At 40.7% G+C, this 17,325-nt stretch overlaps 1 protein-coding gene across 6 annotated transcripts in view; it reads right to left on the minus strand.

The window, feature by feature from the left end:
- llgl2 (LLGL scribble cell polarity complex component 2) overlaps positions 1–17,325 on the minus strand; it is a 55,079-nt gene that overhangs the window by 20,539 nt on the left and 17,215 nt on the right. For all 6 annotated transcript variants that reach the window (XM_039788903.1, XM_039788902.1, XM_039788901.1 and 3 more), the window contains exons 2-10: positions 16,374–16,493; positions 11,617–11,714; positions 9,643–9,724; positions 9,366–9,481; positions 6,616–6,774; positions 3,146–3,308; positions 2,893–3,019; positions 2,740–2,794; positions 2,413–2,567 (exon numbers count right to left, since the gene is read on the minus strand). In XM_039788903.1, the coding sequence (XP_039644837.1) occupies positions 2,413–2,567; positions 2,740–2,794; positions 2,893–3,019; positions 3,146–3,308; positions 6,616–6,774; positions 9,366–9,481; positions 9,643–9,724; positions 11,617–11,714; positions 16,374–16,448 (1,030 nt within the window). In that variant the 5' untranslated portion in view covers positions 16,449–16,493. The remainder of the gene's footprint in view (positions 1–2,412; positions 2,568–2,739; positions 2,795–2,892; positions 3,020–3,145; positions 3,309–6,615; positions 6,775–9,365; positions 9,482–9,642; positions 9,725–11,616; positions 11,715–16,373; positions 16,494–17,325) is intronic.

Here is a 17,325-nt window from a genome sequence, read left to right on the forward strand (position 1 = left end):
CTGAGACGCTCCTGGTGTGGTATGGCGGAGAACGGAACAAAACCGGAACGCAGCACAGACGCACCCGGTGGAGAATCAGGGTTAGGGGATCCTCAGAGTTAGTAATAGCAAAGATAAATTGGCCTATTTGTGAAAAGAAATTAATTATTTACACACTGAAGATAAGCTTGCTATAGGTAAGGTAGGCATTATGGTAGCCATACAGTTAAGCTAAAGGATTCACTGTGCCTTTCACATAAAACATGATGTATAGGACCCCCGGATAGCTCATTTGGTAGAGCTGGCGCCCATATATAGAGGTTTACTCCTCAACACAGCGGGCCCGGGTTCGACTCCGACCTGCGGCCCTTTGCTGCATGTCATTCCCCCCTCTCTCTCCCCTTTCATGTCTTTGGCTGTCCTAAAATGCCCCAAAAAAAAAAATCTTTAAAAAAAAACCCAAAAAAACATGTATAAATGATTTTTTCCAATTTTCATCCATTCACCCCACTTTAATACGCAACTCAAATGTATACAATATATCTAATCTACTGCAGGTTTTATCGTTTTACTTGTTTAATATGCTTGTTTTTATGTTTTGTGTTTTATTGCTTCACCTGCTTTTATTGGACCTACCATGGTTTTACTGCAAAGTATCACCGAGTACATAAATACATAAAATTTGTTATTATACACCGTAGGGGGTCCCTACTCCATCTCTCTTTCAGCTAAGGGGTCCCTGGCCTAAAAAACAAAGAACCCTGGGTTAGATATAAATACTGTACACACTGACCTGGGATAGGTTAGTCTTGCTTAGGGCTGGGCAATATATCCATTTTCTATAGACATGATATTTGAGGCTAGTTATCGTCTTAAATTTTGGATATCATAATATGAAAAAAGTGTTTTTCTTTTCATGGTTTTACAGCCTGCATTACAGTAAAGTGATGTCATTTTCTGAACTTACCAGACTTGCTAGCTGTTAAACTAACTATTTGCCTTAGTTATTATATCCGCATTATTGGTGAATATTTATCGTAACTAATTGTGTAAATATTTTGTGAAATCAATTTATTTGGTCAAATATCACGATATAGGTTTTTTTTTCTCCATATGGCCCAGCTCTAGTCTTTTTGTCTAGACTTTTCTCTACAGTGTAGTAAAAAAAAAAAATAAATAAATAAAAAAAATAAATGATCCAAACGATTTCTTTGAAAGCCAAACCAAAAGTGAGCACACCCAAAAAATGTCTGTTATAACATTTGCAAGATGAAATCTTTTGATAGTCGTGAGCAAACTGAGTTAGATGTGTAAAATTGGCAGAATGGCCCTTAAGCTGCGTTCAGACCAACAAAAAAAAAAGATTTCTGCATTGGTTTTGCTGCGGGGCGAGTGTCAATGAAACAGCACATTTGTGTGACATCCTGTTGTGTTCTTTAACCCCCCCCAATGTAGTACAAGTAGACTTTATATCTCACAGTTACTGTTTTCAGTCAGATCACTTAAAGGCAGCTTGATTTTACAGAGAAAGAAAAGAGGCGAGCGAGACAGATCGACTGGGCTTTGTTGTTGCAGGAAACCGTCAGCTGTTACACAAACTCCCGGGCAGTTCAGAGCTTGTGTTTCAAAACTTTGGTAACACTTTACTTGAAGGTATCTACATAAGAGTGATATGACACTGTCATGAACACATGACACACTGTTATCATACAGTCATGAACACATGAACCCCTAACCCTAACTTGTCATGACAAAAACCAAATGACACTTACTAAAAGAAGAGAGCGGGCGGCGATAGAGGCAGTGATGTTTCCAGTTTCCTGTACGGGACTCTCACAGCGCCTCGAAACCCACAGACAAGTCTGATCTCTGGTTACATGATTGGCCACCGCAGTGTGATGTGGGGTTGCGTTTCTCCAGAAGTTCTCAAGTCTGTCTCAACTTAACGCCTCAGGCCTGCTGCGGTTTTTTTGCGTGTCCCCCTTGTGGCACCCCCCACGCTGTGAAACACACTACCCCCAGTGTTCTCAGTTCGAAAACAGAAAATGTACCCATATAGACTAGACTCAGTGCTCTGGATATTTTTCCATCGATACCAACAAAGTATCGAGATTTGATACCCGATCAAGTACAAAGCCATTTTTTCAAATTTGCATTTATACGTGGCAGAAATCAGATTACTGCAGAAGGCTTCGTGACATGGTTCCTTCCAAATTGAGGAAAAAGGGGGAATACATAGAAAACCACAGCTTCAACAACAACAAAAATGGATCTGATGTCTTTGGAAATAACTTGCTTATGGACTTAAAATTAACAAAATCTAAATCCAAGAAATTCCCCCTAAAAGCTTTGAGAAACAGCTTCCTTTCCATAGCTGTGCATGAGTGTGTTTGCCATTCGGCAGCTACTTTTGTGGGTGTGTGTGTTGCCTGCCTGTGTGCTGCGGTCCGTCTCTGATGGTGAAGAAGTCGATGATCCTGGAGGTGAAGTCCAGAGCCACGTGGGTTTTACTGTGGATCACTGTGATACAGTGTCTGTCCCCATAGCTGGCCCTGGGCATACCACCGCTGAACAGGAGGAACGGAGGCCTACACACACGCACACACAAGTTTGCACAGAGATTAATGTGTAACAGGCAATGTGACACACCTGGGAAATAAAGTTAAACATTAGAACGGTGAGGACGTTCGAACCACTTCCACTGAGGGAGGACAACAGATGTCACAAATGTGGTCTCATTGGTGAATAAAGCCAACTCACCCTTCTTCTGTAGGTAGCTGAACTATTTTAGAAATGGCCTTGCAGGGGAAGTGTCCTGCAGCAATAAAAGACAAGTCATCATCAGCCTCCACAAAAAAAGCACATTTCATGCAGCCAAGAAAAAACATGCAGCGAACACTTCTTTATGCTCACCATAAGGAATGTCGGATTTCTCCTCGTCCTCGTCCTCGCCACTCACCATCCACTGACAGTAACTCCCATCGCTGTGTGAACTGAGAATGTAGCCTCCGTCCTCTGTCCACCACACACTCTCCAGTTGCTACGGTTACATGGAAAATACACAGAGGCAAATGCCAAGATTAAGCACGCTGGTTGTAACCACAGTTTATCCAGGACGTGCTGGTATTCAGGTCACGGGCCCCACACCGAGCTATAGAACAGTTACCTGCGTGGCAGGGATGTGCTGGACGGCACACTGTTTCTCCAGATCCCAGATGACCATGAGACCTCGTCCGTAGCCAATAACAACCTGGTTCGGGTTGACCGGGTTCTCCTGTAAGGCCTCTACGTGTTCCAGATTCCTGCGGCCGATGTAGTCGTCTGGTACACTGGAGGAGACAGGGGAAAGTGGATAAACATGGGAGAGAGGAAAGAACGAAAGAGACACGCATCAGGAAGACTGGAGACGGAACTAGGCCTGTAACAATTATAAAAGAAATGTTTTACATAATTGCGGTTTCTTTGTTGAACCGCAATTAATTGCTAACATTAGCTAAGGTGTTAAAGGTGCAGGAAGTGATTCTTCCAAAGATTGTTGATATTTGAACTCAACTGCCAAAGAAATACAACCCTGCCTTCAGACCCCCCCCAAATTCACATGCTGCCCCCCCCCGTCAACAGTCGCTGCCTGTTCTATTGGCTGGAACAGTGTTTTGTGGCTCATGCACTACTTTCCGTTTGTCTTCCATTTACACAGCCAGGGGCTCTGTATTAAAGCATTACTCTCGCCAAAATGATACCTAGGGTCTTTTTGTGAATGTACCCAAGTCAAACTTTCATTTAAAAGCATAATTAGGATGGAAAGGCCACTTTAAGATTTACCGTATTGTCGTTTTCGGTCAAATGGCCTTTTGAATGGCTAGATGGACGGCGACCGGAAAAACCAACAGCTACAGTGAGTTGTTAAAACCTTTTTTAGTAAATTCTGTGTACCCAAACAATGTTCTCAATGCTGAGTTCATGTGTAGAGCCCCTGGTGATACTTCGAGCAAAGTTTCATGTTGTGTCTAGCCTTATTAGGGTTTTAAAAATAGTGATTTTGATGTGATCATAGTAGTGCCCCTAGCACTCCCATTCAAAAGGCCATTTGACCCAAAACGACAATACGATAAATCGTAAAAGTGGCGATTCGTCCCAATTATGCTTTTAAGCGAAAGTTTGACAAAATCGAACCCAAAAAAGCATATCGAGACCTGCTTGATGAGGTGGTCTCTGTATGCTTTCTATCGAAATCTTTTATTTTGTGGCGAGAACACGATCCGACCTGGAACCGCACCAACTATATACTCCTCCAGTCTGAGCTAATGTCTCCTGTTGTCAGGTGTGTTTAACAATCTGTGATGCAGCAGAGCAGCAAACTGTAGCAGCTTCAATGTTTCTCTCACAGAAATAGACAGCGGTCAAGCTCGCCGTCCGTCACTTGCATCTCCGTGGTCAAACCAGCCGCCGCTAAAGTTTGAGACAGACACCGGCAGAGCAGAGAGAAATCTCGGTGACCAGAGCAGATGTAGTCAGGTCGCTCGCGAAACAATGTCTGATTATTTAAATGAAATGAGCTGTTTAAGCATGGAGATGTAAGAAATATAAACTAGTCCAGAACACAGGACATTCATCATGTATTTACTTGCTCCTGCCTCAGACACATCTGACCAATAAGAGAGTGAACAATCTTGCATGGTTTGTAAGGATGCCTTTTAGTAAACTTGGATTTTTTTCAGGTGTGAAACAAAACCGAACCAAGGGGAAATTGCTCCAAGTTTACCAACTCATCAACTGATTCAGACCAAAGCAAACAAACTACATGTGTAAAAAAGGCTCAAAAAAGGTCAAGTCAAAACTGCCAAGAGCCCCCCTTCTTGCAAATCCTATCTCAACTGATTGGTAACCATGGTAATTAGGGTTATGGCCTAAATTCAGGAAAACAAACATTACAGATGAACAGTTCCTAAGTCAATGCTCCTACCTTAACATAGGAAAAGCATCCCAACTTCCAAAAATCTTTAATAAACTCTCCTAACTTTAGGATAACGGTTGAGCTGTTCTTTGTTTTTTGCTAAGCTTGAGGCTTTCTGACTGCTGGATGGCGCTCGCAACGGCCAGCTACATGCCACTTAGGGATGCACCGATTATTCGGCCACCGAAAATTTTCTTTTATCACCGAAAAAATACGGCCGAAATGTTGTGATGACGCAAACAGAAACCACGACCTGCACGTGTGTCAGTACCCGATCCGTTCCACCTGCAAAGCGTCTCCTAAGCAACGAGGTTGAGACGGACCACGGAGTGAAAACAATGAAAAGTGCTCTTAGAGTCTGTCAGCACACGTTTCACTGAGATCTATTCGGATCCTCTGCACTTCATCGCGACTGTACTTGATCCGCGTTATAAAGACCATTACTTGGATGCGGAAATAAAGCAGGGCGCACGAGAAATGATCCAGGCCGCGATGGAAGCGGAGAACCCGCGTGGAGACTGAGACGGAGCAGCGCCCAGCGCAGGAGGAGATCAGAGCGCAGAAAAAAAAGACTCGTCTCTCTGCACCAGATGAGGGGCATGCACCCTCGTTGTCTGATATGTTCAGTGAAATCCTGCAAGAAAGTGCCTCAAAAAATAATAATAATAATAATAATAATAATAATAATAATAATAATAACAACAGTAAGTTAGCTATTCTGTTCTTAGGCTACTATATACTGTATGTGACTATCAGATTGTAGCCATATTTCTGCTAGACATTTTTTTAATTAAACTTTAATATTAATTTAAACAACTGCAATGCCTTGATTTTAGTAAAGTTAGTACACAGTCATAGCCATAAATGCAATGGTACTAATAATTGGCATAATTTCTTTCGGTGTTTGGGTTTTCGGTCTTGGTTTCGGCCAAGAATTTTCATTTTGGTGCATCCCTAATGCCACTATACCGATTAGGACTTGCGGGTTAAATCGGCAGTCTTACACACAGTAAGCCAGGCAGACACAGCTGAAAACCTCACAGGTGGATGCTGTAGAAAGAGGCTCGGACACAGGCTACGTTCTGCATCCGCGGACAGCTGCAGACTTTTACCGACCGTGCAGACATGCAAGCAGTTCCATTCTGGGAAAGTGGCTACATGTGTCCACGACAATGCAGGGGGGGGGGGGGATCTGAGATATAAAACAGCTTTTTTTCCACTATAGCAGAACAAAACCTGAAATTGTAAGCACCATAAAAAAATAAAAATAATAATAAAAAAAAAGGTCCTTTTCTTGTTGAAAGGCCCAGAGTCCAATCTGAATATATTCAACATTTTGGTTGATATCGTGCTAACGTGGAACATATTCCTAAATAATTCAACCAAAATAAAATCACTTTCCGTTTCCCACGAGTGTTTGTTTTCTAGTTTTTGAATACATGATACATGCCAACACGTGCTGCTTTGCAGTTTGGACTGTGAAAGACAACATCCACCCCAATTCATCTTGTAATGTAATCTGCTATATTGTTGGCTAGACAAAGATTTGAGTGAGATCCTGGACACATTGATAACGGATGCTGTAAATGCTGTTGATTTGTTGACTATTGTCGTCGGCCTCATTATTATGACAATGTAAAATCAGGGCTCTAAACGACGTGCGGTGTGTTGTGGTTGCCGACCTGCTGGCCACTTGGTCCAGACTAATGTTTCTCTCCTCCAGCTCTCTGAACCCTGGGACTTCAACGACGAAGACGTGTCCTCCTTCTGTCCCCAACAGCAGCAGCTCCCCGGAGGAGTGAGCCAGCACTGCTGTCACTCTGGTCACACTTGGAGGGGCACTGAGGAGGAGGAGAAGACAACAGAGGTGAGATCATTTGGGGGAATGATGGACAGCTGCCGTTTGTATTAGGGGTGCACCGATCCAACTTTTTCAGTCCCAAAACCGATACCAGGGCTTTGTGTATCTGTCGATACCCGATACTGTTGATGAATTAATAATAAACTGTATACCTTCCACATCATACCTTCCTTCCACCATGTGGAAGAGACTAAAGGCACCAGACCTTCCTAACTAAACATTACTTTCCTAACTAAGACAAAATAATATAGATGTAATGTATTGAATTCTTATTTATTTGTTATTAAAAAAACAATTGTGCATTCAAATCGAAAATATAATGTAATCAAACTTCTTAAAATAAATTTAAATACATAATAATGGGCCATCAATAATGGGCCACCTTTATATAGGTTTATAATGGCTTATTCTACTGTCAGGAGTACATAGAATATCACAAAAACATGTTAATGTCATCATGTTTACTAAAAGCTTTGATTAAGGGTTTGCTTGGCTCCACAGTTACAGAAGCTAAACTATTTGTATTGTGCAAACTGCAAAGTAGTAAAATAAACTCAAATCGAATGAATAGCCTACACATACAAACAACTTTAACACCGTTTCCCTTTCAAAACGAAATAGTTGTAAGCTAGTACTGTATAACCACTACTTTGGCCCCAGGTAAGTTAGGTTGTTGTAGTGTGGTTGTAGTGGGGGACTGAACGGAGCTCCGCTGTCAGCCTCCTTCGCTGTTTGAATAACGTCAGCAGGTTGGCGGACGTATTTCAGCGAGGCAAGACATCTTAAATCCAGAGTTTTAATCATTGCTCCGAACCCGTCTTTCTCAACGGTCTGTAGCGGGACCGGAGGTGGATTGCGTTCATAACGTTGCTCCGCTGCATGCTTGAAGTGACAGGTCTTTAACGTTAGCGCAGTAACGTTAGCACGGCCGAGTAACGTTAGAGCGACGGGCAACAACCGTGGCTAAATTATGTCCGATTTGTTAAATAAGAAAAAAAACTTGGGAACAACAGACGGCTCCTCTCTTGAGCACACGTTGTTCTGGTGTATCTCCGGTCTTTCTTCATCCTCTAGCTAACTTTCTTCTCGGTTGTTGTGCAGTACCGACCGTAGCCTCTCCCAGCTTAACAGACTGTTATGCTACCTGGCTAGCAGATGTAATGTTACCCAGCATGCCATTCGGCGGTGTAGCTACATTTGTAAATGTAAAATTATTAGTGTTAAACTGTTTAGGTCTCAAATTGTTACATGCTTTGGTGTTTTATCCTTTTAAGATAGTTAGTTGTGGGTTATTAATTGTTGTGTTATAAAGTTACTACCATGAGTGAGAAGGGTACGCAGTTAACAGGGGTCCCGGTGCTGCGGCAGGTGTGAAATAAAAAAAATACTGGATCGGCCCGTGGATCTGTTACTTATTCCGATCCACCGATCCAGCTATTTTTGCAATATCGGGGCAGATAAATGATCCTATTATCGGATCGGTGCACCCCTAGTTTGTATAAAGCAGGGCTACAGCTAACGATTATTTGCATTACCTCTGAATGTGCCCATTATTATCTTGATAATTACTTGGTCTATAAAATGTCAGAAAATAGTGAAGAGTAACAGTTATACTTTCTAAAAGCCCTAGGTGATGTATTAATACATCTTCATCCAAATGTCCAAAACCTATTTATTTTTCCATAATATATGACAAAAATGCATACAATCCAGGATTTCCCCCAGTGTATTGCAAGTTTTGTAAGTTGTCCCCCACCAGGCCTAAGCCACTGGGGAAAATATTTTGAATGTATTCTTAAGATGTTTATGGTTATTAAACTACAGTTACAGTGGGTCGGCTCAGTTGGAAACTTAGACGTAGTCATATTTTCAAATGTCCAGTTAGCTTTCAGCACTAAATGTACCGCCCTGTGGAATCTGTCATAGCTTTTTTAAATTCTAAATTTCGCGATTCCGTCCATGATTCATGATTCACAGAATCTATTGGGCTCTACATTAATGCTGCCATCAGTCTGTGACTGGCCCCAGCTGGGCCCTCATCCAAAAGGCCTTGTAACTTTTCTGGGGTAAACCCTGCAATCCTCACATTTTTAGAATATGAATCAGGGAACTGGGTTGACAGCTATGCTTGAAAAAATGACTGAAACTATTTGATCATTATCAAAACAGTATTCATTTTCTTCTGATTAGCCAATTGATTTATCGACTAATCGTTGCAGCTCTAGTACACTGCATATTTATACAGAATTCATCAAACTGGGCGAGTATGCAGTGCCTTGAAGGATATGCCTTTTCAAGAACTAAAGAGCCCCAGAAATTAAATAATTTGTTGTTTTGTGTTTAATCAGTCAGCTTGGCCTTTATAACTCCTGAGCGATTAGAAAGTACTACCTCAGGATCAGGAACTTTTGGGGGGCAGAAACTGCATCCCTGAAACCAAACTAGAACCAATTCATTTGGTTTAAATGTAGGTACAATTCAGAGGTTCCTTAAAAAGGCTCCTTGAAAACTACCTGCACTGGAAGAGAGTCAAGAAAGGGGGAAACCTGTCAGTGTGTCTGCGTGTTTTACCCAGGTGGCCCAGTGAGTGTGAAGCGTCCTATCTCCAGAAGTTCAGAGAGTCCCTTATGAGCTCTTAAAGTCCACATGTGAAGACTGTTGTCATCCAGCAGAGTCACCAATTCAACCTAAACATGAAAAACAATCAAACAATATTGTCCAAAAGGCTATTAAAAAAAGGCATTCACTTTGTGGCTAGCAGGGAATACAGTTCCTGTCTCCTCTATAATAAACAAGGCAGGCTACTCTAAAAAGCAGAAATGCTGCCATATATGTTCTTCAACTGTACCTGGCGGGGGAGGAAGTGCACCTGTGTGACGGCAGCATTCTCATCATGTAGACCCATGAACTCCACGCCTGGAGCTCCATACCTGACCATTGGTTAAGGGCAGACTGGATTTGTGATTTGTGACACAGTCCTATTGGTCCTAAAGTGATAAAAGACACTTTTTTCACAACAGACATTGTTTTACACGGTGCAGACCTCTCCAGTTGCCTCTCAGTCAGCGCTGCAAAATGTATGCTGAATTGTCCATTTTTAAAATACTAGTTGGGCTTTATAAAGTTGAAGTTAGAGATTTGATGGTATGTGGCTTTGAGTTCCTCATCAGGTATGGGAAATCAACTTCTGCCTGCCCTCCTAATGTCTTGCCGACTCGCTAGCATGCTGGCCTTTGACGATTTCAATGTAAACGTCTGAGTAAACAATGGCGGACAATGGCTACGACCCTATGGCTACGATCCCGACTACATCGACAAGCAAGACCATCTCTGCGTCCATCTCCATCTCTGCATCATAGGGGGCACGAGACAAGCGAGGAATTGAACACTGACTGCGACATCCGTGCTGGGCGTCGTGCTGGCCGGTGTGCAGGCGGTGCACTGGGTGAGCTGGGTGTCCAGCCAGATGCCGGGAGCTGTAGCTCACCGAGACACAGCAGGACACTGGAGTGTCTTTGCCATTCAACCAGGGGATTATTTTCCTATGCGCCAATCTGACGGCAACATTCTGCTTTATGATGAATCATACACAGGTTGAAAGAGCTGATGGGATTACATTTCGCTGGAATTGTACCTTGTACGATTTCATGGGACAAAACGATTGATAGATACCAGGGAACACAAAGCTTTGGGTTAGCCAACGTCACTGAGCATAACCTTGATGATCTTGGATAACTTGGATCAGCTGGCTCAGTCATCTCCGGGTTTTCCTATCCAGCCATGAGCCTGTCCACGTTAAAAAGGCCAGAGCTTAAAGAGATACTGAGCTGTAGGATTATCTATCTCCACCTAGTCTATATTGACGACGTTACACTTTGGGGATTGTTCAGGTGCTGAAAAGAGAGAGACTGGACTGATCTATAAAAATGACTATTGCTATTTATTCCTTGTCACTTTATTGTAAACAGTACTTTTGCCCATGCTATAGGAATGATGACTACATTTTTCCCCAGTTAGCCGATTGGTCGGTGTGCAGGGGGTTTTACACCTTCATGTTTTGATCGGATCCTCTGTAATAAACATGCTCAAGTGCATAGGTTACCATGGCGATTTACCTCCGTTAAAAAGGGATCCATCTTCACACCAGAATACCTGAATGAAACCTTTAAATAGCTGCTAATGTAACTTTGTCAGGACCCAGGCGGACTGTGAGCCGGCTGTCAATCAGCATGAACAATGGACTTTAATATCCCATAATGCTCAAGTGTCAAGTGAGCAGAGCATTGTGAAGACACACACCACCATCCCTATGGAGGAATCACATTATCACATACTTTTGTGCGCTACATTAAAAGAAGAGAAGCTGCTCGTTTCTTTGACTCTGTATTAAAACATCCTGCGCTTTGACTAATAATATTCGTTGAAAGATTTTCGTTCCATCTGTGCCCCCTTGCCGTTTTATCCAAGAACAATCTGCTGCATTGTACGAATGGATGATCCTAACGAGAGAAGGTACTGTGGTTATCAAAACCAGTGCGTCTCTGTGTCAATGGGGAGAGTGTACCGACTGGCTCCGCTGCGCTGTCAATGAGCAGAATTGTGCGAAAGGCTATGGCGACACAGACTCCACTGTCTGAGAATGCCAGGCGGCGTTGAGCAACAGCGTGGGAAAAAATTCAACACCTGAACCAGGTACGCATGTGAACCGCAAAGAGGATTTAGCAGCGTCACAGCCGCTCATTAGCACTGCCTGCCTCAGGTTCAAACATGCCGCTTTGATCCCTCCCTGACAACTCTTACACACAGGTAGAGTGAAGGATACAGTTTGATGGCCCCAGAGCGGGTGCCGATGGCCAGCAGCTGCAGGGAGGGACTGTAGCCCAGAGCGCTGGGCTGGTGGGGGAATCCATGCTCCACTGTCTGAAGAGGAGAGAGAGAGGACAGACAGGGGTAGGGTGAGACCAAGCTTTGACGGCAGAGACAATGTCAGGACAGGACTGCAGGAAAACACTGCAGATTAACAGATTGTGGACGGAAGGATTGCAGATAACATAGAAAATATGAATCCTGCCGTCTTAAACCCACCCTCTGTCCCTTCCTCTGCCGTGGCTGTGAAAATAATAGTATTATTCATGCAATGCAGCTGTGTTTTGATAGATTTCTTTTTTTAATTGATGAATAATCAATAAGGATAAAAACAAAATAATTCATGTAAACACATCAGTCAGTCTTTTTTGAAACATCTTACACTCTTTCCACACATTTAGTATTCTCCACAGACCAGATATATAAAACTGTGTCCGTAAATAAATTAAAAAGTTAGGCGTACCAGTGCAACCAATGTAAAGATTTAGTCTGAGACCTATACAACCTATAACATGCACAAAAAAAAAAATATATAAACACAATTAGTGCCGTCAGTTAAACGCGTTAACGCAAAACCATTTTAACGGCGTACATTTTTTTTAAATCGCGAGATTAACGTTCTTTTTGGCCTAGCAAACTTTGTAGTTTTGCTATGCTTACAGTAAATAAATACTGAACAATTACAAATCAAGTTCATAAAGTAACTTTCTTTGCATTCATTTTATTCCCAATCAAGATACACTGGTAAGAATTGCTTTCCATTGTCAATATGTACTTAAACAGTTCTGAAATGCAAAATACAATTTTATTCATGAGATAAAACATGCGATTAATCACAGAAATTTGGTGATTAAAATTTTGTTATCGTTTGACAGCCCTAAACACAAAGGAAAGGGTTGCCAAAAAGCATAAGAGCACTTTAAAGATTTTCACTATAAATGCATATTGGTTCCAAAAATGGGTAATTGTTATTATTAATTATTAATAACAATAATAGCAATAACAACAACTATTATTATTATTATTAATAATAATAATAAGCCTTATTAAACCAGTATCGGTCGATCCCTAATGCAGACACACTCTTATTCACCTGATGGTATATCAATTACTCTGTATGATCCAGTCTTTACCTGGCAACAGCAAAGAAGAAGCAAAGCTTCACCACGTTCACATTCAGCCCTCTAACACGGCAACAGCAGCCGTCATTATACCAGTCCCTCCAGAAAAACGTGAATATGCAATCGCATAATTCAATGCATAAATCAGCCAAAGTCCGCATATTTATGTGGGGGCCGCATTTTTTCCAAATAAGCCGCACTTTCGCTGTATAAATTGCCAATTTCCACGCAAAATATGCGGGGCTTGCATGCTTTCATAATCCCCGCATTTTCGTTGCCAAAAAGTCACATATATCTTAGCAGAAAGTTGAAAAATGTTGCGTTTACTTCACAAGAGCAGCCATTTTCCCCTGTTGCCATGGTAACGTTATGAAGTGACGTAATTACGCGACGTAAACATCATCGAAAAGCAGGGTGTTGGAGGAAATCACTTTTTTATCAAACCGCAGTTTTTGCAAGTTCCACAATTTCATTGCATAAAAATTGCATAAATATCCCAAATATTCCTTTGCATTTTTTAAGAAAACGTGCCGCATAATCAAGGATTTTTGCCCGCAACAATCACAAAAAAACTCGGGTGGCCATATATAGCATCTCAATTATCATTAATTCATCACATGTACAGTACATATAAACCAACAGCAGCAGTGATAGAGGCATCGTCGAATCAATGATTCAGTTTAAAGCACTTACATTCTGACTTTACAAAGTACTTCACAATAAAAGCCAAAATGAAGATCATAACCACATGCAAAAAAAAAAAAAAAAAAGAATGCCTCCAGTGAAGATAAAAAAATTTAACTCATGAGCGCACAAAATGAATTAATCAAAATTAAGTTTATAAATAGATTTTTGACTGACAACTAGTGAAATTATCTAGCAACCTAAACCAGTTTTTAAGATTTCATTTGATTATTATTTTTCATCTCCACCTTATAGTGCCCTCAGCTTGCTTTTAAACAGAGTTTACTTGGTCTAAGTATGTGTCAGCTTCGTAAATCATATTTTTTTAATTAATACTAGTTTGTCTGAAATTATGTATGCACGTTTGTGTGGATGAATCATTTATACATCTGGCCCGTGGTTGTAGGTGCTGTGTGCAACTGCTTTCATCTGCTCTTGCCCATTACAGAACCGCTCTCTTTTTGACTTGTGACTGCAGAGCATATAAACAGGATACACTAAAGAGTTTAAGTTTAGCATGTGTTTTTTAATTTAGATACTTTCCTCTGAATTATCATTCTTAAAATGAATATCGCTCAGAAAGGAGGAAATTAGCTCCTGTAACCACAACATCTTAAGCCGGTGTGTAGGTGTAAACACAAAATGACAAAGCAGTAGCTTAACAAGCTATTGTAAACACCAGGTAACAACTGGTAAACCCTGTGTAGACACTGATGAAGCTGTGCACCATTCTGCAGTGCAAATGCACCAAACACAAACAGCTCAGGAAAAAGTATGCCAACATCAGGAAACACTTTTGTAGTTTAATTAGGGGTGTAACGATTTACTCAACTAGGGCTGGGCAATATATCGATATTGTGATATGAGGCTAGATATCGTCTTAGATTTTGGATATCGTAATATGACACTATATTGTTGTCCGTCCCTGGTTTTAAGGGCTGGATTACAGTAAAGTGATGTAATTTCTTGACGTTACCAGTAGGGATGCACGATTCAGAAAATGTCACCATTCAATATTGATTTTTAGGCTCAAGATTCAATTCAAATTAATTTGTTTCAAAAACGATTCTTGATAAAAAAAAATAAATTAAAAAAAGATTCACGGGTGCACGGATAGCTCAGTTGGTAAGGCGGGCGCCCATATATAGAGGTTTACTCCTCGGTGGCCCGGGTTCGACTCCGACCTGCGGCCCTTTGCTGCATGTCATTCCCCCACCTCTCTCTCCTTTCATGTCTTCATCTGTCCTATCCAAATAAAAGGCTGAAAATGCCCCAAAACATATTCTTAAAAAAATAAAGATTCCCAGTATGTAAATGTAGTTACTTTTCCCATGTGATTGCAGTAGACAAAAAATAAAATATGAATAGATTTTTGGAATTCTATGAATAGATTTTGAATCAGTAGAGCTTGAAATCGCGATACGAATGTGAATCAATTTTTTTGCACACCCCTACTTAACAGACTGTTGTAGCTTTTCTATTATTTGTCTTTACCCACTTAGTTATTATATACATTATGGTTATTTATTAAAAATCTCATTGTGTAAATATTTTTTGTAAGCACCAATTGTCAACCCTATAATATCGCCAAAATATCGATATCGAGGTATTTGGTCAACAGTATTGTGATATGACATTTTTTCCATATCACCCATTACGATTATTATTATTTAACCAAATGAAATGACTAAAACATATTCCTGTCATGTGCTGTTAAACAACAAAAGGAAGAAACACTGGATGGCAGAAGGGTATTTTACAACAACATTGAACGCAAAACAAGTTTCTAGATCAGAGCCCAAACGCAACACTAATCCCCCATCGCTAGTCTCCTCTGTGTCTTTAGCTGCAGACTGCAGTCTCGGTGTTGGAATCTTTTCCATTGAAATACAGTCATACTTTACACAGAGTAGCTGTCAGCATTTTAACCCTGTTGAGTCAGCTAACTTACTAGCCAACGGTAGGCTAACGTTACCTGCTGTAACATTAACGTTATGTTAACTAGCGTCACGCCCTATGCGGTTTAAAAATGGCATCGCAATTCTCGCTTTTTTTAATTATTTTTTTACATCTTAACCGGTTGTAATCGTTACACATTTAAATCGATTTTTAACCGATTTACGATGCATCGTTACATCCCTCAGTTTAATGGTACTTTTTGGGAGAGCCTGCTGCTGTTGTGATGTGTCCTGATTCCTGAACTGTGTGCTGTGTGCAGTGGTGGAATGAAAGTACATTTCAGAGAGAAATGTTGTACTTTTTACTCCACTACATTAATCTGGCAGCTTTAGTTACTAGTTACTTAACACATTAATATTTTTGCACACAAAACATTTAGTTTATAAGATACAATGTTTTCATTATAAATTAATCTACCCAACAATATACAGGCTGACAGTTTGCTACAGCTGAAACGAATAGGCGATTTAACAATAAGTTGATTGACAGAACTGTTTGGATCGTTTCCAGTTTCTAGATTTTTTTGTTATGTAGTTTTAATAATTTAACTACATTTTCCTGATGATACTTACGTACTTTTACTTAAGTAATGTAGTTTTAATAATTTAACTACATTTTCCTGATGATACTTACGTACTTTTACTTAAGTAACATTTTCAATGCACGACTTTTACTTGTAACAGTATTTTTCACAGTGTGGTATTCGTACTTTTACTGAAGTTAAGGATCTGACCACTTCTTCCACCGCTGGCTGTGTGTCAGTTCAATTAAATTTTATTTATAGTATCAAATCATAACAAGAGTTATCTCGAGACACTTTACAGATAGAGTAGGTCTAGACCACACTCTAATTTATAAAGCCCCAACAATGTGATGTGATGAACAGTGGCAATAATAGTCACATTAAAGATAATGGAACAGTGACTGAACAGTGTCAGGGTTCACTTGCCTTGTTGAACTGGAAGAGTTCCTGTTTGAGTCGATCTCTCTGGGACTCCTGGCCGTGTCGCCTGAACCTCTTCATCTTGTCTCAGCACCAGCGTGGAGCCTGCAGGCCCACTGACGCACGCTGCAGGGGGGGGGATACAAGAGCGGAGACAAGGACACAGCAGTCATTTATGAATCCTGCAGTTCATTTTGGTCTCAGCAGACATGTTTTTTTTGCATTGCACTTGTCCAACGTCAAAAGAGATGTTTGCAGGATGGTTGATTGCGAGGTTACATAAGTCTCTAGGTTTAATCAGTGATCTATTCATGCCTACCTGTAGTGACACACAGCTTTAGTGTAGAGCTGCACAATACATGGTTCCCTCTGTCATTCTAAGGTTTAGGCGCAGCACCAAAGCTGTTTTTGGCAGCATCTAAGCTGAATGAATGTAAAATCCAAACAAACTAAATGATACTCCGAAACACTCAGATCTAATGATTGTAGTTGGTCCCCAGTGAACTTCTTTAGCGAGTTTTGAGTTATTAATTCATTACGTGCTCTAGCTTTTCCAACGTTTTAGACACAGATATGGTGATAAATAATGGTCCAAAACTATGTGAAATTTATGCTTTTTGTCTACTGAAAAACATCACATTTTCTTGAGGGAGGACTACTAAACCCCTCCACAAAATATACGCACCTAAGTCTTCAACAAACCCAGGGAAAACCCTGAAATAGTTTTTTTTTTTTTTTTTTTTTTTTTTTAAATCGCCATCTCAATATCAACTGGCACAATAAACACATCGTGAAAGGCTGCAACATGTTGCAAAAGACACAGATTATTTGTGTTAGTTGAAAGAAAGTATCGATAGAAAACTGCACTTTAAAATAGAACAGTCACTTTTTTTAGTGCTGCCTTTATATTCAATTCGATGTTCAATTTGCTCAGTAAAAGATTATTTCCTTTCATTTG

The sequence above is a fragment of the Perca fluviatilis genome, chromosome 21 (assembly GCF_010015445.1).
Source record: "Perca fluviatilis chromosome 21, GENO_Pfluv_1.0, whole genome shotgun sequence".
Classification (NCBI taxonomy): domain Eukaryota; kingdom Metazoa; phylum Chordata; class Actinopteri; order Perciformes; family Percidae; genus Perca; species Perca fluviatilis.